General features: G+C 31.9%; 1 protein-coding gene across 1 annotated transcript in view; it reads left to right on the top strand.

Moving 5' to 3' along the window:
• Positions 1 to 24,555, top strand: part of COL11A1 (collagen type XI alpha 1 chain) — a 223,414-nt gene that overhangs the window by 68,268 nt on the left and 130,591 nt on the right. The window contains exons 5-15 of the mRNA XM_055403175.2: positions 68 to 196; positions 5,077 to 5,193; positions 5,802 to 5,891; positions 7,853 to 8,107; positions 9,508 to 9,570; positions 10,996 to 11,037; positions 12,330 to 12,392; positions 13,054 to 13,128; positions 16,964 to 17,047; positions 19,087 to 19,143; positions 22,462 to 22,515. Coding sequence (XP_055259150.1) covers positions 68 to 196; positions 5,077 to 5,193; positions 5,802 to 5,891; positions 7,853 to 8,107; positions 9,508 to 9,570; positions 10,996 to 11,037; positions 12,330 to 12,392; positions 13,054 to 13,128; positions 16,964 to 17,047; positions 19,087 to 19,143; positions 22,462 to 22,515 — 1,029 coding nt within the window. The remainder of the gene's footprint in view (positions 1 to 67; positions 197 to 5,076; positions 5,194 to 5,801; positions 5,892 to 7,852; positions 8,108 to 9,507; positions 9,571 to 10,995; positions 11,038 to 12,329; positions 12,393 to 13,053; positions 13,129 to 16,963; positions 17,048 to 19,086; positions 19,144 to 22,461; positions 22,516 to 24,555) is intronic.

The following is a 24,555-nucleotide window of genomic DNA, read 5'->3' as shown; positions in this document are numbered from 1 at the left end:
GGGTAAATCTTGCTCTGGATATATGTATATTTGAATATGCTAAGTAACTGTGTTTATTTCTTGGCAGGGGGACATCCAGCAATTGTTGATCATAGGTGACCCCAAAGCAGCATATGACTACTGTGAGCATTACAGTCCAGACTGTGATTTCTCAGCTCCCAAGGCTGCTCAGGCTCAGGAACCCCAGGTCGATGAGGTAGGAACGTAAGATCATGGCAGGTTTTCTCATTCCTATGGTAATGACGTAGTTTTCAGTTTCAAGTTGTATCCCTATTTATTCACTTTTAATTAAATTATACCTTTTATTTAATAGTGTTTTAATAAGTGATTAACACTTTCACTCTTTCACTAGTATTTCAAAGGAGATGCAATTTGAAGATTTTTGATGTTTGTTTCAATCTTAATATTTTTGTTATTTAATTTCTTAGAGATAGTTCCCTTATATAATATGTAGAGGAGGATATTTTATTTAGGGGCAGATAAGAAAAGAGATAATTTCTCCAACATTTAGTTTTTCCTTGTTACTTTTATAATTAAAGCAGCCTCAAGACAAGGATAACTATTTTCTAGTGTACTTGCCATATCTTCAAGCCTTTGGCATTCGTGCGGATGAAAAAGGGATATTAGTACTATCTTAAAGTTTTCAGGCTGTGTTCAATATTTAGAGACTCTTTTTTTTTCCATTTCTCATAAGGTTATGCTACATTAATATGTAAGTTTTCTTTTTCTTGCACAGGATTTGATACAAAGAGCAATGGAATGAAAAGCAGTATGAACTGATTACAGTAACTAGATGTTCATATGCTTTGATTAATAGTGCATTACTTTATTTGAAACTCCAGTGTGAAACCATTTTTCTAGGCTGTTTTGGCAAGAAAATTCACCATAATGAAATTTGACCCTATTCTCTCTCAGATAAAAAATATGTACATTTAAGTTAGCCATAGCCATTTTGTCAGACTTGAATATCCCATAGAACAAAAAATATAGCACAATGTACCTTTTATGCAAATTTTTAGGTAAAATCTGTTAATGTGGATTTTCTGGAAATTAAAAAGCAAACTCTGGAAAGAGTTGAGTCTTTAGATGGCTGAAAAACTTTATTTCTTTTTTAAGATGATGAGTTTAAAATTTTAGAAGGTGGGGTGGAAGTTTATAAACATCAAGATTATTCTTATCTTTGAAAATAACTCAAATAGCTTTCTTCTTGACTTTTAAAATACTATGAAGTACCATCTTTTGAGCTTTACTATTTAGAGCAGGTTAAGATCTTATCTCTTAATTTTAGTTTACTGTTATTTCTTCATGTGAATTAAATTTGTGTTTTATTAATTTTTGACATTTCTTTTTAAGGTATGTTAGTGAATTCTGTTGCACTGACTTTTTCCATAATTTAATATTAATGTTTTTTTTGAAACAGAATAAAGCTTTAAGAAGCTAAAAGGAAAGGAAAAATGAGAGAATAAAAGAGAAATTACTTGGATATTTGTGTTTGCTTGTCTCCCAGTTCTCAAGTGCTTCATTCTTTTTATTCCCAAATGATTTATTAGAACAATCTGTGAATTCTCTCATGATTTATTAAAACATTCTAATATCTTCAGGTTTAGTGTTTTTATATCTTAGACACTATGTCAATATTAAAATTAATAACATTTAGTATATATGTTCAAGACAGATGAGATTTATTAATATTCTGCTCCTGTTTTAAGAAAGATAAGACTTGTTCTTTTTAGCAACAGATATGGCTCTGATTTTTGGAAGAATGAAGGTATGCATTCTTATTATATCACTTTGAGCTGTTTTATTCCCATGTTTTAATGCTATTACGTCAGGTAAGCTGAGCTATTTTAAAGCAAAATAATATTTTTAACCATTTTTATATTAAATTCATTAAAAAGTAGGCATTCCCTTTTTTACTTTAGTTGTTGATTCATAAATTTAACATTTGCTGGTAAGTCAAATTTGTTGTTACTAGAAGCATCTGATGAGGAAAAGAATATACTGCTATGATAAGGACTGCATGAAAATCTTGTTGGGTGATCCAATAATGGCATTTCTTAGTTTCTATATTGAATATGTCATCTTGAAAAATTTTTTGAAGAATCAGCTCTCACTTTTTCCCCCAATACTAAGCTACATTGATACTTCAGTAATAAAAATCTTTTTTACGAGTATGAAAAACACCAGGTTAATAGAATTGTAAGCCATCCTTATATTACTTTTGAACTATAGCCATTTATGTATCATTATATTACAAGTATGCATTTTAATAATTGTACAACAGATATTTTGCCTATGCAAAATACAAATGCAATGTTACCAATAAATAAAGAACATACAGTGCAAAATATAGCATCAAACATACATGTTGTACTTTATATTGCTTAATTTTCCATTAATAAATTTGTGACAATCACATATTATCATTCTGATTTGAATTAATAAATATGTCAATTTATTTTATAAATTAACTCAAATGTGTTTTCTTCAACTTGTGATTTTGTTTGGTTCATATCTTCTAAAGAGCATATTTTAATTCATTCTTAAGATTCAATTTTTATGTGTTTGGTGCAACATTGCATCATAATCAGAGTGAAATGTAAAATGAGAGATTTAAATATAGTGTTAATATGAAACTACTACTCAACTTGAACCTCCACAATACCATTTATACAGTGAAGTAACCAATATTAAAATTATGGTGCTTTGGGAATTTTTCCACCATGTTAAATAATCCTTCCATCTTAATTAGAAAATTGGATGTTAAATCTGCTTATGGTTCTTTCTTAATATATTGAATACAACACAGACTGCAATGTCCTATGTACAGTAGGGAATTAATATTCTTATTTTTCATATCATTATAAAGCATGAAAAGGAAGAAGCAGCAAGAGGAAAACACTGTTTTATAAAGAAATTTATTGCCTTTAAATTTTTGCACTTAATATTTATCAGATATCCTAGTTCTCATAGATGCACATATAATTCCTGATGCCACTGTTTTTCTAACAACTTGAATAAGAAAAGACTTAACAAAATTTCCAGAAAAAGTCCCTTTCTCCTCAAATGTTTTAACTTATGCTAGGCAACTCCCAAATCGTAGGTGAAATTCTATCACTGCACATCTTTTTGCTCATATTCATCTGATTAGTTATAACTAGTTCTCTCTTCTTTACCTGTCTTTGAGGAATCACAAAATTCTGCAGTAAAAAGGGAGAATCATTTCCAAAAACAGGTTATAAAGCTTCATGTAAACCAGCAAATTCCTACATGTGTCAATACCCACCAGAGGGGATGTTGTTTAAAGAAATAAGGAGAATAGAAGCAGTGATTCTTTTCACTGACTTCTGGATGGCTCTAGAAAAGCATGTGCTTTCGTGCCTAAGGTAGTAAGCACATTACCTCCTTCATTATTCCACCACCACAGCTAGTCTGGTTGATCTCCATGTGGAAAAAGTTAGAAGAGAGAATTATGGAAGTTAGAACAGGTTTCCTCCTATAAGGAAAAAAAAGAAAAACACGATATAAAGATAGTAAAGGTAACTAGCTACTTTGAATACCAGGCTTCATTCAAGATGCATTTAAGATGATTTTAAATTGTCTATTTTTACAGTCCTTCTTGGTTTTACAATCCTTCTTGCGATTGGTTTGCAATATGTTTCATTATATGTCTTTATGAAATTTGCTTTCATTTGCATTGCTATAGCTAATAGCTTTCATTAGAAGGCCCAGTGATCACAAGCCTCTAAAAGACATGGTGTGAAGAGTTATGTTTCTGGTGCATTGAAAGGGAACCATTGGCGATTTTAAAAGGTTAAGAGAGGTCCATTTGGAATATAATTGAAATTTTACCAAATACTTAGGGTTTCCAAATAGACTGCTTTTAGCATATGTGTGTGTGTGTGTGTGTGTGTGTGTGTGTGTGTGTATGTACACGCACACACATATGTATATATGTACCTAAGTATATATATACATAGATATACTAAACATATGTCCGTATACATACACAAATGTATGTATACATATACATAAAGATATATTATAAATATTATATACATATATATTAGTGTTTTAGCTTATTGATTTGCTGCTTAATAAAATTTTTGTTATATATGACCTTAATAGAGTTACAGTTATTTTGATTAAAACCAACAATATATGTTTAAGATTAAAATTTCGGTAGAGATATTTGGCTTTGAAGGTGAACGTATTTTCCTCATAATTAAGTATTAACTGTTTTTCTCATCCCTTTATTGAGAAACATACTTTTCTCTCTTAATTTTTTTAATAGAATACAATCTAGTATTCCATCTTTCAATTTGAGTTACATTTACATGTTTTGCTGCTGCTGCTGCTTTTAAGATACCCAAATGTTATGTTCTTTTTCAATACAAAAAACCACAATATTTGTAAAAATTGATACAGTGTGTTAAATATAAACAGATCTATTTTTGAATCTTCTAATGGTTCACAACTGTGCTCATTTTGATCTTAAGTTTATAACAAATTAGTTATTTCTGAATAGATTTTAGATTTTTTTTCCCATTGGTTCTATTATTCCAAATAGAATATAGAATCGTTTCATGTTCCTTCTGTTCCCTTTCCTTCCTCTTCCCTTTCCAACCCACAACTGATATGAAAATTCTTTCATACTTGGGAAGATTATTTTTAAACATTCAGTTCAATGGAAAAAAAAAGCACCCATTGAAATTGCTATAAATAAAAGAGGTTTGTGTAGTAGTTTTTACAAATCAAAATTAACATGAATATTTAACAACTATGGACAACAACTATGTCCAAGTATGTAACTGCTATGTTTGAATTAATAGTAATTAAAAGTTTGAATTAATATTCTAAACTTTTAATTTCCTCCCACTCCTAACCACTGTTCTGCTCTTAGATTATACTCTGTATATGACAGTATTACTTCTTGTAACACAAGTAATATTTAGATAACAGTATTTCCTTGTCTCTTAACTTTACCAGTAAAAGTTAAGAACACGATTCCCATTTTGTTAATAATATTACCAGCAACTAACAAAATTGCCTGATATTTTTTCCTTTGCGATGTAGTATGCACCTGAGGATATAATGGAATATGACTATGAGTATGGGGAAGCAGAATATAAAGAGGCTGAAAGTGTAACAGAGACACCCACTGTAACTGAGGAGACAATAGCACAAACCGAGGTAAAAGCAAAGTAGAACCTTTGTGTATGGTGTCCTGGTGTTTGTCGTCCTGTGGTTCCTTATGTCCACTCTTCCTCAAACTTATCGTCGATCTTTCATTCATCTCATTTCTATGACCCAATAACTGATTTTTATTTGACAGTAGTAGCTGTCCTGAAGGAATGATGCTTGGTTTGCTTTGCTTATTCTTCCTTTCATCCATGCTCTTCATTTCCCTTTTCATTTTATTTATGTTTTCCATTCCATCTTTCACCACATTTTACAGAAAAAGAAATTCAGTTTCAAAATGAAGATGAAGACAGTGGCCACTAATTCAAAGGAAAAGTCCAAAAAGTTTACACCCCCTAAATCTGAAAAACTTGCATCCAAGAAGAAGAAAACTTATCAAGCATCAGCAATGGCCAAGCTAGGGGTAAAGGTAGCAAAGAAAAAGCAATCAAGATCTCTCCTAGATAAGCTGGAAGATCTCTGATGATGAGTCATTGTCCTAACCCTACTAGATAAATACTCGTTTGGCTAATACAATACCCTAATTAATCATACTTTCCATAGATTTTAGATTACCTTAACATTTTTACTAATTATTTTTCTTTTGAATTCACTATTAGGCAAATATTGTTGATGATTTTCAAGAATACAACTATGGGACAGAAAGTTACCAGACAGAAGCTCCTAGGAGTGTATCTGGATCAAATGAGGTAATGTTCACAGACAGCATTAAATTGCAGTTCAACTTTTTAAAATGTGCAATATTTATTGATATATTTTACTCTGGAAGAATCTATAACCTCTGAAAAGTTTGATGTTTTTATTCCTTTACCAAAGTAAGAGAAACAATAGCACTGGCTCACTATTACTAAAAACAGTTCATTTAAAATTAATCCCAATTCAGGTTTGCATGACTCTGCTTCATGCAAATGTTAAACTGATCAAACTGAATTGGCTGCCATCATTTATTTGATTGCTTCTGGGATAGAGCAAGCTTCTAAAAATGTTGTGATTAAGGTTACTCACAACATGACCTTTCTGTGAGAAGGAAAATCCTTCCCCCAAAAAATTATATCATCAAATGATACAATTAAAATTTACTCCATCTGACCAATAATCATGCTTTTTATGACACAAATATTTTGAAAAAATATAGTCTTAGTTGATTTTAATGTCTGTTTACATTTTCAAATTTAATATGATTAAAATAATATATCTTAACTTTTCCCAGTCCTTTCTATGAAAATATTTAAGTATATTCAGGTACAAATTAGAACAATCTTCCTGAATTTCATATTATGCATATATTCCAATTATGAGAAAATAAGTATATGATTCAATTTAACTTTATTAAATTTCTTCACACCTGGTATGAGGATTAACTGAAAATTTTTAATTAATAAAAATTTTACATCACATGTGTCCAATTGGGACTTTACATGAAAACACATATTTTAGAATAATAACACTTTAGGGTAAAAACAGATTTCAAGTCCAAATCTTGTCCAAGTTAATCCAAATTAATCAAGTTTATTATTTTCCAAAAATGGTTATCTTAAGATGCTTATTTATATGCCCAAATTCTTTCAACTTTTTAGCTCAGAACTATAAGCATAGTACTATTCTGATGCTGGATAATATGTACTCTGTAATGATAGTATATCCTCATTGTCTGAGAATACAAAATATTATGGCTATTGGACATTTTATTTTAGTTAACAATTGCTGAATTATTCATTAACCACTTTTTTATTCACATGACTTTATGTAACATACTTATTATTAAGTATTATTCTATTATCTAGATTCGCTATGTCATAGCAAACAAGTTATTTCAATATGAAATTTAAAAGTAGCAAGATACATTATTTAATGTGAACTTCATCAAAATCATAGCATGACCAAAATTACCTAATGAATGTTATTCAGATTTATGCTATTAAAAAGGAATTATTTATAAAAAGGAAATAATACTAGTGTTATTTTTCTATATCTTTGTGAGTAGTTTTGATATAATTATATCACATTAGAATCTTGATATAATTTTTATTTTTAAGTGAATCGGCTCATACTCTTTACAGTGACCTATTTTATTGTATTAAATTCTGAGGACTATAATTTATATTTTGGTTGCTTTAAAGAACTCTTTGTGATATAATACTGCACTAAATAATTGGAGCTCTGAGTAAATATTGCAATGATAAATCTCAATATTGGCATTAATATTTTATTTTTTGATTGAGAGTCAAACTTACATAGCTTTCCTGATAGAAATTATATTTCAGTATGAGGTTCTGTGAGATCTGAAAATTAAGTTAAGCTTTAACTAAATATTGCATATATGTATTATTTGAGTCAAATTATAAAGTAAATATCAAATTGCAAAACAAGCTTTTTCCAATGAACAAGCAAATACACATGTTGAATCTATGTGAATATTTGCAGTTTATTGACAAAGGTGCTCTGAAAGCAATATTTTCTTGTGCATTCCAATGTACAAAATATTCCTTTCAATGATGTTGAAAGACTATCTTTCCCAGCCTTCAGACTTGCTTGAGTAGTACTCAAACCACTTCCCATCACATGCCATCAAACTGTATTTGCAAATGCTTACCTTGCTTTACTAACAGTAAACTTCATTTCTCCAATTCCTTACAACATAAATTAATAGCCAAATCCAGTTGAAGAAGTATTTACTGAAGAATATCTAACTGGAGAGGATTATGATTCCCAGAGGAAAAATTCTGAGGATATGCTATATGAAAACAAACAAATAGACGGCAGGGACACTGATCTTCTGGTAGATGGAGATTTAGGCGAATATGATTTTTATGAATATAAGGAATATGAAGATAAACCAACTAGCCCCACTAATGAAGAATTTGGTCCAGGTGTTCCAGCAGAAACAGATATCACAGAAACAAGTGTAAGTCAGTATTATGTTCTGTGTCATTGTATGTCTTATTTCTGGTGTATTTTCATGTTCATCTTGATGTCTTTTCAGGTTTAAAATATAGGTTGTTCTTATATAAATTATGAATGTTGATCACTACTAGGAGACCTTGATAGATTCTTCCTCATGGAGATATCAGGACACACTACTGGAGTCTTCTTTTGAAAGAATAATCTCTAATAGAGTTGTATCCAAATTTTCTTAGCACTGATAAGATTAAATCAGTCATTGTCATTCTGGATACCAAGACTATTTTCAAACTTTTAAACAGCTTAATTGACCTTTCTTATCTGGTGAAGTTCAGTAATCCACCATATTAATTATCATTTTATTGTTATAATTATTAGTATTTAAACTTTTGAACCTCTTTACTAATTTCTTCCATTCTATTCCTTTGATTTTATTTTTTTTATTTAATTTAAATTGTTTTTAATTTTTATTTAATAAATGGTACAAAGCACAATGCCAAAACCATTAACAGTTAAAATTTCACCAAATGAAAAAATACTATAGAATACACATTTGTAAAATGCTATATAAAGTTATTTTACAACTGCCTCAGGCTTCCAAAAGAAATAAAAAACCCAATGCCATACCTAAGTTATCCCTTTCTCAAAATAATGCCATTTATGTTATAAACCATGAGCACCCCATCAAAAGATGGGAACTGCTTTTGTCATATATATATATATATATATATATATGACTGTATCACTTTGCTATACACCTGAAACAAACACAACACTGTAAATGAAATACAGTACAATATAAAATAAAAATAAGTAACAGACCTTTGGGGCTTTACACAGAGTTAGAGTTCCTATCAGAGGGATAACAGCACCACAGCCATACTGAATCCTCATGAAGGAGGCACACAAATGATTGAATTACAAGAGTTACAGGAATGAGAGCTGTTCACTTCCCAGAAACTACAGCTCACAGAAAACCAACAAAGGCACGAGATACAGACCATTTACTTATGAATGTGTAAAACTCAAGAAAGTCCGCATTATTCCTACAACATGTTGAAAGTGCTTCAGAATTCACTCAATACTAACTTTCTTTTGATTGTAATTTGAAGACACTTTTTGTTTATTGCCTTGGAATAATAACTGAGGTCAACAGATATCATTATCTTTGTATAATATGCCTTTAAGAGGCAATTGTTCAATCTCACTCAAGATTTAGCATTAATGTTCATTGTGTTTTCCTTTGTATATTTTCAGTATTTAAAATTTTAATTGGTTTCTATATTAAAAATATATATTTTAATAGATTGTTTAAATGCACTTATGTGATTAAATAACCTTTTAAAAATACTTAAATAGCCTTATTTACTTAAAGACAGGCTGCTTGAATTTTTCACTCAACAGATAAATGGCCATGGTGCATATGGAGAAAAAGGACAGAAAGGAGAACCAGCAGTAGTTGAACCTGTAAGTACTGGTGTGAATATGTTGTAAAGGTTGGTACAGTGATTTGTATCATGAGCTATCACTGCTGTAAATTATTATGCATGCTCATGTAGTACCATTGAAAATTCTATATGTCTAAACATTTATAATGCCACAAGTAAGTGAGTTAGTAGATCTAGTTCTGGCAAGTAGAATTTCAATAGATCAAAAAAACAGAGAGATAGAGGATTTTGGAATTTGAAAATAGCTGACAATCTTTTAATCTAATTCTTTCCTTTTATAACTAAGGGACTTAAGATCTAAAGGATTTAAGTAAGTTTCCTGAGGTTCAAATGTTTGGTAGTTGATCTATGACTTGAATTTGTCTCTTCTATTTTCCAATTCAGTGATTTTTCCTCTAAGTGCTGTAACTTGACATAATTAGAAATATGTTATTTAGAATAGTACTTATTTGTTTCATATCCTAATGGCTTCACATAATTATATGAAAACATTCTTCTTATAATTTGCCTCCTTTTCTTCCACTGGAAGAAAAGTGATTTTTCAGATTTATATTAATGCTACTACCACTCAAGATATTGGTAAGAAGCAAATTCTTATTGGAAATCAATTTTACTATCATTTCCCTTAATCAGCAATTTGGGGGAAAGTATTGCGTTAGAAATAAAGGAAGTAAGTTGAACTGCCTCAAGCTCATAAAAATCATTTCAGAAACTGCAAGGACAAAATTTTTTTTTAAGTGATGGAGGAAGATAAACATAAAAAAGATGCATCTCTAAGAACATTGTAGTCTATTACTCCAAAATCTGAGAAAGCACATCATATTCTCACCAACATCTTTAAAAACAATATTCAGAATAAATTTGTCTTTGTTATGCAAAGTTACAACTAACTTTTAAAATGACAAGACAATTTTCAGAGTAGAATCATAAACTTTTAGAACTGGGTAGTTATCCTGAAATAGTATTCTATTTCTTGTCTATTTAAGAACTTACATTTATGCCCAATTCTTTAACATGGACTTTACTCCCCTTTCCCTGAATTAAAGTGCTTAGGTGCTCTTTCTCCCACCCTTTCATTCACACAGCAAACATTTACCATGTTCTGGCTATGTTCCAGGTGTTATTCTGGCTGCGAGCAAAAATTAGGTTAAATGTATTTGCCCTTTGGGGGCGCACTTAGTATATTCTTTTTGTAATAATGCTTATCTGAATATTTGTTTTCTTGCCAATTAGTTCATAGATTTTCTCAGGACAGGAATTATGCTTCTATTGTTTTGAATTTCCTCCCTCCCCTGTGCAAAAATGCTTGTAATTTTCTTTGTATGTAGGAGCAGATAATTCACCTTTTAAAGTACTGTGATGTTGTGCTTTCATAAAGCCAATTAGATAAGAGGTTAAGGGTTTCATTGCCCTAGTAATGACTTTATCTTTTCTTTAACTGTAGGGAATGCTTATTGAAGGACCACCAGGGCCTGCAGGACCTGCGGTATGTAATGTTTTAAGATTATTTTTGTCTTGATTTTTTAAAATCATATATAAGACTTCTATTATACTGTTGAATTTATATATTTTGAGTATGGAGCTTCCTTGATGACTCAGTCAGTAAAGAATCTGCCTGTAATGCAGGAGGCCTGGGTTTGATCCCTGGGTTTGGAAGATCCCCTGGAGGAGGGCATGGCAACCCACTCCAGCATTCTTGCCTGGAGAATCCCCATGGACAGAGGAACCTGGTGGACTACAGTCCATAGGGTCACAAAGAGTCAGACATTCCTGAGCGACTAAGCACACACACACACATTTGAGTTTTGAATTATAGAGGCAAGTACTTAGAAGACCTGGTGGCCTCAAATCAGTTTCTGATTTGGCTATCCGAATGATACTCTTTTGAGAACTACAAAATTAGATTTTGTTTTAAATATTTTTTATTGCTTAATTATCTCTGACTTTTCTAACCTCATCTTCAACTTTGTACCTGAAAATTATAAAAATATATAAAGGCCTTCTTTCTTTTCTTTTTAGCGGTATAAGCATATCTCAATGAATGGAGTTGAGAATTCTAAGTGAAGTCGCTCAGTCGTGTCCGACTTTTTGCGACCCCATGGACAGTAGCCAACCAGGCTCCTCCATCCATGGGATTTTCCAGGCAAGAATACTGGAGTGGGTTGTCATTTCCTTCTCCAGGGAAGTAGACTATAGCTGCCTTTATTGAATGTAGTGATTATCAGCTTCCATTGTCACTTTTTAATAAGGCTGTTGTTACTCATCAGTTTGTCTTTATTGTCAGGGAGTTGTACTGATCTGACTTTGTAAGAAATCTTCTTTCTTTTGTGGAATTAATTAAATTCTTGTCATGTGAATTAAATATATTATACCCGTGCCTATAAATACTTACACCCATAGAAGAACATAAATGATTTCTAGATTTCAACTTCGTGGTCACATTTTTGCAATCTAATTGAATGAGTACATCATTTCTTTCATAAGAGCCAGGAACCAGCTTCCACCTCAGGGACTGTACATTGTCAAGTTCTCATTTTCTGTTCTTCCACAGAACGTCTGCTTCTACCCTGAGAACAGCCTTGTAGAGGAAGAGTTGAGCTAGCTATAAAGTGGCCCCTCTATGCTCCCTTTTTATGGGAAGTTTAATAGGCCAGTTGTTTTGGAGAAAGTGTTCGTTTATGAAATATAAATGAGTTAGTCTTTGATTTTGGTAGGATGAATTTGCCTGAATACTAATAAAGTCAAGAATCTGACTCATCATGGTTTATTTCTCTGTAGGGTCTTATGGGTCCTCCAGGTCTACAAGGCCCCACTGGACCTCCTGGTGACCCTGGCGAGAGGGTAAGTGAAGGGATTCAAAAGAATGCAATTTAAATAAAAAGAATTAAAATATATTCTACAAATTTAAGATAGTATTCTCACTTAAATAACATGTGAGTTCAATGTGCAAAGCTTTGTTTAACTTTTCTAACTATAATTTTAAAAATGAGAGGAGAGAATATGCATTGATCTTATAATTAGTAAGAAATTTTTTATTATTTATAACCAATTATCATTTTGATATGAACCTGATACATTAGAGCAAGTTCTTCGTTTGGAATTAAGACATATTTTCCAGGAACTACTAAGACTGTTTAGCTGAATGCTGGTAGAATGAGTTAATAAGCCTGAATCCTAATTTGAAGATCGTGTCCTGGGTCACATGGTGAAATAGACTATTTATGTTAAGTCTGTCAAAACTCTTCTTGCAAAATCCCTTTTTTCTTCTTCCTTGAGTAGCAATAAATTTATGTATCATTTAAATTATGTAAAACTAGTGCAGTGAAATACAGTTCTCTCTAGATACACTTATTATTAATAAAAGAAGATTAACCAAGAAGTAGAGGACAAATGAAAAATTAGGTAATGTAGAGTTATGGCATTCAAAGTTATTCAGTTTCTAATAATGTAATTGTTTTGTTTATTTATTTATTAATTTTGATGATTTCATTTACTTCTCTAGGGTCCTCCAGGACGTCCTGGCTTACCAGGGGCTGATGGTCTACCTGGTCCTCCTGGCACCATGTTAGTGTTACCGGTATGTATTTTTGTTGTTATAAAGATAACCTGATGTTTTGTCATCCTATTGCTGAAAAATATTGCAGAAACATATTATAGCTCAACCAAAAATCTACTGTATGAGGTAGAGATACTTGAAATGAAGCAGCCTCCACTAACTGGAAAATTTAATAAAGCAAAATTCTGGTAAATATTAACTTTGAAGTGGAACTAAGCCTTTATTATTTCTTTATATTTTGACAACAAAGTTTAAAGGACTTAGTATTTTTAATTGTGTACTTTATCCTGAGTCATATGGGTGGCGTGCATTTCATGTATTACATAAAATTAGTATACTGTTTACCACCATATAGACACTAACTGATACTTTTTAAATAACATATATTTATACTGTTATTATTCATTGTCCCCAAATTATTTAGTTTACCTTAAGATTGCTTTTTAAATTTGCACAGAGGAATTAATATTAAAATGACCTTACTACCCAAAAGCAATCTACAGATTTAATGCAATCTCTATCAAATTACCCATGTCATTTTTCACATATCAATACAATGAAAAAAAAAATCCCAAAATGTATATGGAACCATAAAAGGCCCAGAATTGCCAATGCGATACTTAGGAAAACGAGCAAAGCTGGAGACATGTTTCCCAGACTTCAGGAAACTAACTTTACTACAAAGTTGCAGTAATCAAAAGAGCATAATGCTGGCACAAAATGAAAAATGGATCAATGGAACAGAGGAGAGAGCCCAGAAATAAACTGACATACCTATGGTCAATTAATCTTTGATAAACAAGGAAAGAATATATAATGGGGAAAAGCTTGTTTTTTAAGCAAGTAGTTTTGGGAAAGATGGACAGCCAAATATTAATCAATGAAGTTCAAACACACCCTCACACCATACACAAAAATAAACTCAAAATGTTTTAAAGATTAACTGTAAGACATGATACCGTAAACCTTCTTGAAGAGAACATTGCTAATTGCTAAGTCACTTCAGTCGTGTCCGACTCTGTGCGACCCCATAGACGGAAGCCCACCAGGCTCCTCTGTCCCTGGGATTTTCCAGGCAAGAGTACTGGAGTGGGCTGCCATTGCCTTCTCCAAAAGAACATAGGCAAAACATTAAATCATAACAATGTTTTCATGGGTCAGTCTCCCAAGGTAACAGAAACAAAAGCAAAACACAAATGGGACCTAATCAAGCTTATTGACTTTCACACAGTGAAGGATACCATAAACAAAAAGGCAACCAATAGACTGGGAGAAAATACTTGCAAAATATGCAGCCATCACTGACTGAATTTCCAAAAATACATCTCATATAGCTTAATAACAACAACAACAGCAAAACCAAAAACCAAAAAACAAAATAACAATCAAGAAATAGATGGAAGGACTAAGTAGGCATTCGGAAAACTAAGATCATGGCATCTGGTCCCATCACTTCATGCAAATAGATGGGGAAACAGTGGCTGACTTTGTTTTTCTGGGCTCCAAGATCACTGCAGATGGTGATTGCAGCCATGAAATTAAAAGACGCTTGCTCCTTGGAAGGAAAGTTATAACCAACCTAGGCAGCATATTAAAAAGCAGAGACATTACTTTGCCAACCAAGGTCCGTCTAATCAAGGCTATGGTTTTTCCAGTAGTCATATGTGGATGTGAGAGTTGGACTATAAAGAAAGCTGAGCACCAAAGAATTGATGATTTTGAACTGTGATGTTGGAGAAAACTCTTGAGAGTCCCTTGGACTGCAAGGAGATCCAACCAGTCCATCCTAAAGGAGATCAGTCCTGAGTGTTCATTGGAGGGACTGATGTTGACGCTGAAACTCCAATACTTTGGTCACCTGATGTGGAGAGCTGACTCATTTGAAAAGACCCTGATGCTGGGAAAGATTGAGGGCAAGAGAAGAAGGGGACAACAGAGGATGAGATGGTTGGATGGCATCACTGACATAATGGGCATGGGTTTGGGTGGACTCCGGGAGTTGGTGATGGACAGGGAGGCCTGGCGTGCTGTGATTCATGGGGTCGCAAAGAGTCAGACACGACTGAGCGACTAAACTGAACCGAAGTAGGCATTTCTCTAAAGAAAACATACAAATTATCAAAAGGAACAAGAAGAGATGCTAAACATTGCCAACTATTAGAGAAATAAAAATCCAAACTATAATGAGATATAAACTCATGCCAGTCAGAATGGCCATCATTTAAAAGACTATAAATAATAAATGATGTGGAGAAAAGGAAATTCTCCTGCACTGTTAGTGGGAATGTAAATTGATGCACCTTCTATGGAAAACAGTATGAAGGTTCCTTAAAAACCTAAAATAGTGTTACCATATGGCCCAAGAGTCCCACTCCTATGCATATATCTGGAGAATACTAAAATTTGAAAAGCTACATGTACCCCAGTGTTCATAGCAACTCTCTTTACAATAGCCAGGACATGGAAGCAACCTAAATGTTCAGTAACAGATGAATGGATAAACAGGATGTAACATATATGTATATAATAGTGGAATATTATTCAACTATTATTAATAAAAAGCAGCATGGATGAAACTATTGATTATCATACTGGGTGAAGTAAGTCAGACAGAGAAAGACAAATATCATACAATATCACTAATATGTGAAAACTAAAACATGGTACAAATGAACTTATTTACAAAATAGAAACAGACTCACAGACTTAAAAAGCAAACTTATACTTACCAAAGGAGAAGAAAGGGGGAGAGATAAATTAGCAGATTAAAGCTGCTGCTGCTAAGTCACTTTAGTCGTGTCCGACTCTGTGTGACCCCATAGACGGAAGCCCACCAGGCTCCCCTGTCCCTGGGATTCTCCAGGCAAGAACACTGGAGTGGGTTGCCATTTCCTTCTCCAATGTGTGAAAGTGAAAAGTGAAAGTGAAGTCGCTCAGTCGTGTCCAACCCTTAGCGACCCCACGGACTGCAGCCTACCAGGCTCCTCCATCCAGGGGATTTTCCAGGCAAGAGTACTGGAGTGGCTTGCCATTGCCTTCTCTGAGATAAAAGCTACTATATGTAAAAATGATAAACAGGTTCTATTGTATAGCACAGGAAGATATATTCAATTATAATAAATCATAGTAGAAGTGAATATGAGAAAGAATATAATACACATATATTCAGTATATATATACATATTAATTCTCTGTAATACCAGAAGCTAACACAACTTTGTAAATCAAATATACTTAAAAAAAATTTTATAAAGTTGCCCAAGTTCTTGTGAAAAAATAGGTTTATCTAATTAAATATAATATAGACTCAAGTAATAATAATATATTCATGAGAAACTTATTCATCTTCCATTTTGAGTTAAAAATAAAAAGGAGCTTTTGCATTTTAAAGGGATACAGAAAGGATGTTTCCTAGTATAATTACTTAAGGTAAACAAACTGAATCCATCTCAAGGAAGATTTCCTCTGTGTTCACAGAGATTCTAGCAGTTTTGCTCAGAAAATAGCAGTTGATCTATAACACTGTTGAACTGAGTGCATTTAGAATTTTCACAAATGAGTGGATATAGTGGGTAGCGTTTGTGCAGGTAAAGAAATGGATGATGGCTTATTCCATTATGGAATTTAAAATTGTAGATTCTGTAGTCTCTTCTAAATGTGGTAAAACATGGTCTAGAGAACTTCCATAAGAAATAAAAGGAAAATTTAGAAAAAATCAAGGTATGATTCATGATGGAATTTCCTCACACTTTGTAAAATCCCATCATTTTATGTAAGTAGTGTTTAAGTTAGTAATTAAGGCACCTACTTGAGAAAGTCTGATTTTGAGCTTCTGTATGTTATTATCTTTTCTCAGTTTCGTTATGGTGGCGATAGTTCCAAAGGACCAACTGTCTCTGCTCAGGAAGCTCAGGCCCAGGCCATTCTTCAGCAGGCTCGGGTAAGAAAGGATCAACATGTAGTCCCATAACCTGATTATGTGTTCAATTACACAAGAGCTAGAGAAAGAGACAGAGAGAGAGTGTGTGAGGTGTGTGTGTGTGTGTGTGTGTATCTGGAGGGTGCTACTATTATGAACAAAATTCTATATAGTATATTACATCTAGATGGAGAAGATGCTAAGAAAATACCTGTTTTTCCAGTAGGAATATTTTATTTAATATTGAATTTAAATGACTGGCCTTTGTAGTATTACCACACATAATTCTTGCAAAAACACACAAACCATAACACACACATTTTCTAATTTTATTCAAAAAGGGCTGATGTTGATACATAACACCCTTTATCCTTCACATCCAGTTTTCCTTGCTAAGGTGTATGTCATATGTTGGTGATCAATGAATAGAGTAAGAGGGTAAACTTTTAAATAATTTTTCCACGTAATCTTACAGATTATCCAGGATATCCCAATTAATCCAGATATTTCAGTTTCTTAGACATTCTTGTGTAGGAAAGAAAACTTCAAATATGCAGTCTATGCGTGAAACATTGTAATCTATATTTTATTTTTCCCAGATCTGCTCAGTTCATACTTCATTGTCACATAAAAGTTTTCCACTGTCTGCATACATGTAGAATATAAAATTGTTTATTTTTAAATTTGTTCCAGTACAATTAAAATATAAATAAAGAAATCAAAAGAATGGATCAGGAAAGAGTTGAAGGTGATATAATACTTTTATTCATAGTCTAGTCTTGTTTTCTTTTCAAGGAGAAAGGAAATAAAAGACTTACAGTGGTATGGATATGAGTTCCTGCTTTCTAAGTGATATAAATCATTTTGGTGATAACTATTTATCATCATAAATTTATGACTGCATAAATTATATGAAAATGTAAGTCTATTTGAAAAAATGTCATTGTTTGGTTACATCATTTATAAAGACAATGAAAATTTATAATACTTGTTTATTAGGTTTTGACATGATAGAAGTCTAAAAATATTTAAATTGATTTACTAATGATGCATACAACTTATAAATTATATTACTTTGGACACGTTTTAGGTAATTATTTGAGCTTAAATAGTTTATTAGGCCATTGAATTCCTAATTTTATTAGTCCTTTTAATCTACTTGGAAATAGGTAGAAAGCATTATAATTCCAATTTTTCAGATATTTAATCTCAAGGATTAAGAAGTGTATTGTCAAAAATCTCATGGTGAGTCAGTAGTGTAATTTTGGAGATATTGCTGTTTTCATCTCATGCACTTTTCTAATATGATTTTACATATTATTTCTATTGCAATATTTTTATATCTGCTATGGTAATCTAAATATTCATCTTCGAAATCACTAATATTCAAAAATAGCACACCACACTAATTTAACATCTGTCAAATATTTATCTTTTTACTCTAATTGTTGCAGCTTTTCAAGTGTGCTAATTTCACATTTCTAATGTTCAGTGTCAATAGTGCATGTAATCAGTCTATTATGCCTATGATTCAATAAAATAAATGTATTTTTCCATAAAGCACTAAATTTGAGATTTGTTAAAATAGCTATATTATCTTAACACTTCCTGATCAATTTTGCTTTTATTTGGCTTGAATTGTCATAGCTTTTCATAAGATACTGCTAGACAACTTACTTAAAAAGCATCTCAAATTGTTCACAACTGAAAGTATTTTCAGTGAGAATTGCACCTACATATTGAAGAGAAATTTATGCAATATTCTGAATGTACGTTTGAGTAGAAAAATGATGAGATATTAAGTTTCTTATTAGATATTAAAATATATTTTTATTATTAGATAAATCATAAATATATAGTATAAGACTGTATACATTACAACAGTTTTAAAAAGTTTGATACTTATTACATCATTGTCATTCTAGAAACATGATTCTTCAGTAATCAAACACTCTTTCTACATAGACTGTTACTCAAGGGCAACTTGTACAAATAATTATTGTGGTTTAATATGCTCATCCAAGGTAGCATTCCTGAATTTGCTTTATTTTGTTTTCTAGATTGCTCTGAGAGGTCCACCTGGCCCAATGGGTCTGACTGGAAGACCAGGTCCTGTGGTAGGTTATCCAATATGATTTTATATATTTAAATTCCTGTATTCGTAGTTCCTTGTGGAGCTTTGGTCAGGCAGATTTCATATCTCTGGCTGGTGAAAGTAAGGTAAATAAATAAATAAAAATATTAAAAAATATATCATTTTGTTTTCATTTTAAAGAAGCTACTTGAATTCAGTCCTCAGTAAATTTTAATGAAAAAGTTACAGTAGGAAGTTCTCAAATAATACAATGAAAAATATAATTGAATCACATATCCAATTATTAACTTTTCAAACAATATTATTTATTTGTACAATAGAGTTACTGAATTTCAATTTTACAATAAGTTATTGAGATTTAATTTTAGATTAAAAAGAATTGGTTAAAGAAGCGAAAATATATGAGACTAATGAAAAATTGTCCATAATCCTAGGAGAAAACAGGAGACATGGCTTAAATGTTAAGTTGCCTATAGTATTTCATGAATTGTTTCAGATATTAGAAAAACTATTTTGTCTTTCGGAGGCTCTTGGAAAATGTGTTTTGTTTTTCCTTATAAGCTTATTAACAAGCTAATGTGATCTATATATTTAAAAAATATTCTCAAATATTTTGAAATTTACCAAATGCTAAGGAGTGTAGCAATTCACACACACACACACAAAGATTCTTTTATAATCATGCTTTTTTTAAGAGAAAAGAACACTGAAAAATTTCAGCCTAGTTTTACATTGATTTTAAAATTAATGGAATAATTTATAATTTAAGTATTTGTTTTTTATATAAAAAGCTGTACTATGCTTTCGATATGATCTTAGATTCGCAATATACTTTATTGAAATAATGGTATTTATAAAAATTATTTTGCCTAACATTAAAAGTTTATTTTTGGCTTGCTGATTGGACATAGCAAAACTTTTTAATTCAAACTTGAATCAATTAAATGGTTTTCTAATTCTGTTTTATTGACCTTATTGGGATGCTAGTTTTCTTCATGTAGTTTATTCAAGTGTTTTTAATGTATTTTTCCATATATTTATAGTTCTTTGAATTCATTCTTGAAATTTTATAACATTTTATATATTTTCAGGGCTATACACTCAATCATACGAGCTCATGTCAAACATGTGTTCTGGCAGTATGTTCCACAGAATTTAAATTATACATTTCTAAATGCATTATTATGTATTTATCATATAGTTTTCCTGTTCTGCCTTACAAAATATAATAAGGAAATGAAAGAGTTTATGTCAGTTAACAAAGGAAGAAATAGAATTAATGTTTAGTTGCTTGTTAGTAATAACAAATTTACATAACTAAGGAAAACCACTAGTATGTTTCCACCCCACAGATATGAGGGTGGAAGAATTATGTGTATATTTTAGTGAAAGTTCCTGGAGCCTCGAACTTGAGACTCTGATGTGGCAAGTTCAGATTTGGAGAGGCAGATTTAGGGTTGGAACTGGCAAACTAATTTTTTAATGAGTGCAGCAGGCTGAATCTTATGTTCAAGAATGCTTGGGAAACACTGCCTATTGTTTGATTTTAAAATATCAGTCTAGAATCTCTAAAATTAAAGGCATTTTCCTACTTATCATCCTGATAAATACAAATCTAGTGGATCTATATAGGATAAGGGCAGTGATGAACAGAATCCATGAAAGCTTGTTACATTGAGCTGTTCTGTTTTCACCAGTCATTTAGGGCCAGACATTCACAGCATGTTGGCAAAGGGAAAACATTAACAAGCATTTTATTACATTGCCATTCTTAATGTAATATCCAAGATTAATTGATTTTCCTACTTAAGTCGTTGTTATAGAATGTTTTAGCTTCCTAAAATATTAAAGGTAGGTATTGAGAGAAAATAATCACATTGTTTGTTTTCACCATTTTCTCTTCTATTTTCTTTGCTTCAAAACATAAAGTTATTACGGACTGTCAGTAATCTTAATTTTAGAGTCTAAAAACGTTTTATATATTAAGATTTTAAAAAGAAGCAATATTTTAAGACGTAAATATCTTCATTCTTTCCATGAGCACTTCCTTTATTCAATTATTTATTTCCAATTGCTTTTATGGACAAAAGGAGATCTATATTACAAAATACTCAGGAAATCTTGAAAATATTATTTTCCTTATTCTGTTACTGTCAATGATTGTATGACAATTTTTAGAATAAGTGTTTGGGCAAAGTAATTATAATCTGTTAAGTAGATAGTGCTTATATACAGATATACAATGTAATAATTAGATTATTGGACTGTTCTTTGCATTCAGGTCTGAATAATAATCTCATTTAATGTAGAACTCCAGTTTCTCTCTTGAAAAAATTTAACTGCAAGATTACAAGAATGGTCTTCAAGACTGGAATGTTCATATTACTTGACTTGCCATATTTTTTGACAGTCATATTAACAGTTATTTTACTTTGGAGCCACCAGGAGGCTCTCAACACCTAGCATTTTCAGGCTTTGCATAATTTTAACCTTTTTGCACTTTGATTCAATGCAGTATTTGGTAGAATCTCTATTGATTTAAACAAATCAGAAACTTTTTAAGCACACAAAGTATACTTCAGCATGAAGTAACTATTATCATTATGTTCAATTTTAATGTTCTAAAGCTTTTTAGGAGGGTGAATGGCCTAGTATCTATTTTTTTAAAAACTCACAGCACTTTTATAAAGTGATTTTTTATTTTTCCAGTTAATGTGCCAGATTTTTGTTGCACTTCTTGACTTATGTAAATATTTGTAAGAGGCTTTGTCATAGTATTTATTTTCGTGGGGAAAATTAATACAGAACAATCTAGGGAAAAATGTTTTAACATTATTTCAGGACATTATAGTGATAGCAATAGCATCTGTTTTTTGATGCTTTATTGCTATAGAATTCAGCGTCTCAGAAATTTCTGAGTATAAAAGCATTAACATGCTTCCAAGTTGTAAAAATGGATTCAGTGTGTACCCGAGTCTGTAAAAATGTATTTTCTCTAGTACTGCACCACAGTGTAATGACAAATAATGCCTGAGTATGTTGGTAAGTGCTCTGATGGCATACACATTAAACAATATCTCAGTGTGATCTCATGAAATTGGCTTCTGTGTGATTATCAGTAAATATAAGCTTTTAAATATAGTTCCCACATGTGAATACAGTCAAAATCTGGGATGTATCTCATTCAGAAGACTTGAAAATTTTATTGTGATAACTAATAAAATCATACTATTTTAAGAAATGTATTTTGAAGAATGTTTATTTCGAGTAAAAATAGTAGGACATAACTGATTAGAAAATTACAAAATTAAATCAATATGTCTTCACTTTTTCTCTATAGGGTGGGCCTGGTTCTTCTGGGGCCAAAGGTGAGATGGGTGATCCAGGTCCTCAGGTAAAAATTAACCTATTTCATTTATTTTATATTTAAATTTATCTATTATGGTAATTGAAGGGTCCCTTTCAGCTCACATCAACGTCTTTAATTGAAAAATCTCTAATACTCAGCTGACTGCCAATAATTTGATTAGTTTAAACAATATTAGAAGCAGATAATAAGCTACAGTTGTAAAGTCTTGATAGTAGTAGGTCTTCTGAATATTAAATTGGTTTGAGATTGTACAGAGTAAAGCAGAACCATTGCGATTGTACTTATAGCAGCCCTGACACAAGCCTAAGATGTTTCTTGTGGAGACCAAATCTAATAAATTCTTTCATAAAGGATATTTAATATATCTGAAAGAAGCTTACTTTAAGTCCTTTGTAGAGCTGAGGAAATTAAGAGAAATTGAGAACATCTGAGCTGAAATTCTTAAAAAGATCTTACATTATTTTTGCGTGTGCATGTATGTTCAGACTCTCAGTCGTGTCCAGCTCTTTGAGGCCCCATGAACTGTAGCCCGCTAGGCTCCTCTGTCCATGAGATTACCCAGGCAAGAATACTGGAGTGGATTGCCATTTCCTACTTCAAAGGATCTTCCCAACCCAGGGATAGAACCCACGTTTCCTGAGTCTCTTGCACTGAGCCATCTGGGAAGCCCTACAGTTCATTTACATGGTGCCAAATTTAAAGTATTATTTTTCCTTGAATGATAAGAAGATAAAAACATACACTGCAAATGTATTATGGAATATACTTATTCTAGAAAACTGAAAACAAAGGACCACATACTTTTAAAATTCATTCATTTTTTTTTAATGAAAATGTTTCTTGGTTTACTCAATATGTATTGATTCAGATTGGCTGCAGGAACTTTCAAGTGTTCATCTATATTTTCATTTTTTTAAAAAATCAATTTTACTTTAACAATATTATATTGTAAAAGTGAATTTGAAACCTATATGCATTTTCCCTAACTACCCCCACAATAATTTGGATATTGAACAGTTCCAGAACCCCAAACAATTACTTGATACCACTTTACAGTCACATCTTCTTCCTACTGCTAATAGCTGACTGACGATCTATTCTTCACCACTACAGTTTTATGTTTCCAAGAATATCATATAAATGAAACCATACATTATGTAACCTTTTGAAACTATCTTCTTTCACTCAGCATAATTTGTTGCAGTTGATGAGCACATCCATAGTTTATTTGTTTTTGTTACTGAGTTAATATTCCTATGTTTGGATGCACCACAGTTTATTTTGAAATGAGAAAAAAAATTCCCCTAAATTGAGAAAGATACTTGAGTGACACAGAATGTGAGAGCTTTCTTTTTCATGCCTGTTAAATATTGTCATAAACGGATGGAAAGCATTTGTACCTTAACTGAGAATTAGATAAAAAGATTGAATAAAAATATTGAAAAGTTAGGAAATTTAGCCTTTTACAGTTTATGAATTTCTGGATCCAACTCACCTATTCACAAAATGGGTGAATTTGAAAACTTGCTACAGCAGTTTTCATGGTCTTTGCAGTTTTCCTTAATTCCAGTGAGATGCAGTATCAAATGAAAGATCATTTTCATTAAAAACAACTGCTCTTTGCCTTCCAACTGGAGTATAGGATAGAATTTTTTTCTACAGTATTTTTAAGCTATATTCTTTTAATCTCTAACTATTCAGTTAGGCAACTTTAATTTCATGTTTCTATAATCAGTGTGGCAATGGCACGCCACTCCAGTACTCTTGCCTAGAAAATCCCATGGACGGAGGAGCCTCGTAGGCTGCAGTCCATGGGGTCGCTACGAGTCAGACATGACTGAGCGACTTCACTTTCACTTTTCACTTCCACACATTGGAGAAGGCACTGGCAACCCCCTCCAGTGTTCTTGCCTGGAGAATCCCAGGGACAGGGGAGCCTGGTGGGCTTCCGTCTATTGGGTCACATAAAGTCGGACACGACTGAAGTGACTTAGCAGCAGCAGCAGCAGCTAGCAGCAGCATAATCAGTGTGTCACAGCTATCATAATAATTATTTGTAATTTC

This window comes from Moschus berezovskii, chromosome 4 (genome assembly GCF_049115385.1).
Source record: "Moschus berezovskii isolate FMDL1 chromosome 4, NW_MosBer_1.0, whole genome shotgun sequence".
Taxonomy (NCBI): domain Eukaryota; kingdom Metazoa; phylum Chordata; class Mammalia; order Artiodactyla; family Moschidae; genus Moschus; species Moschus berezovskii.
This window is presented reverse-complemented; position numbering and strand designations above follow the sequence as displayed.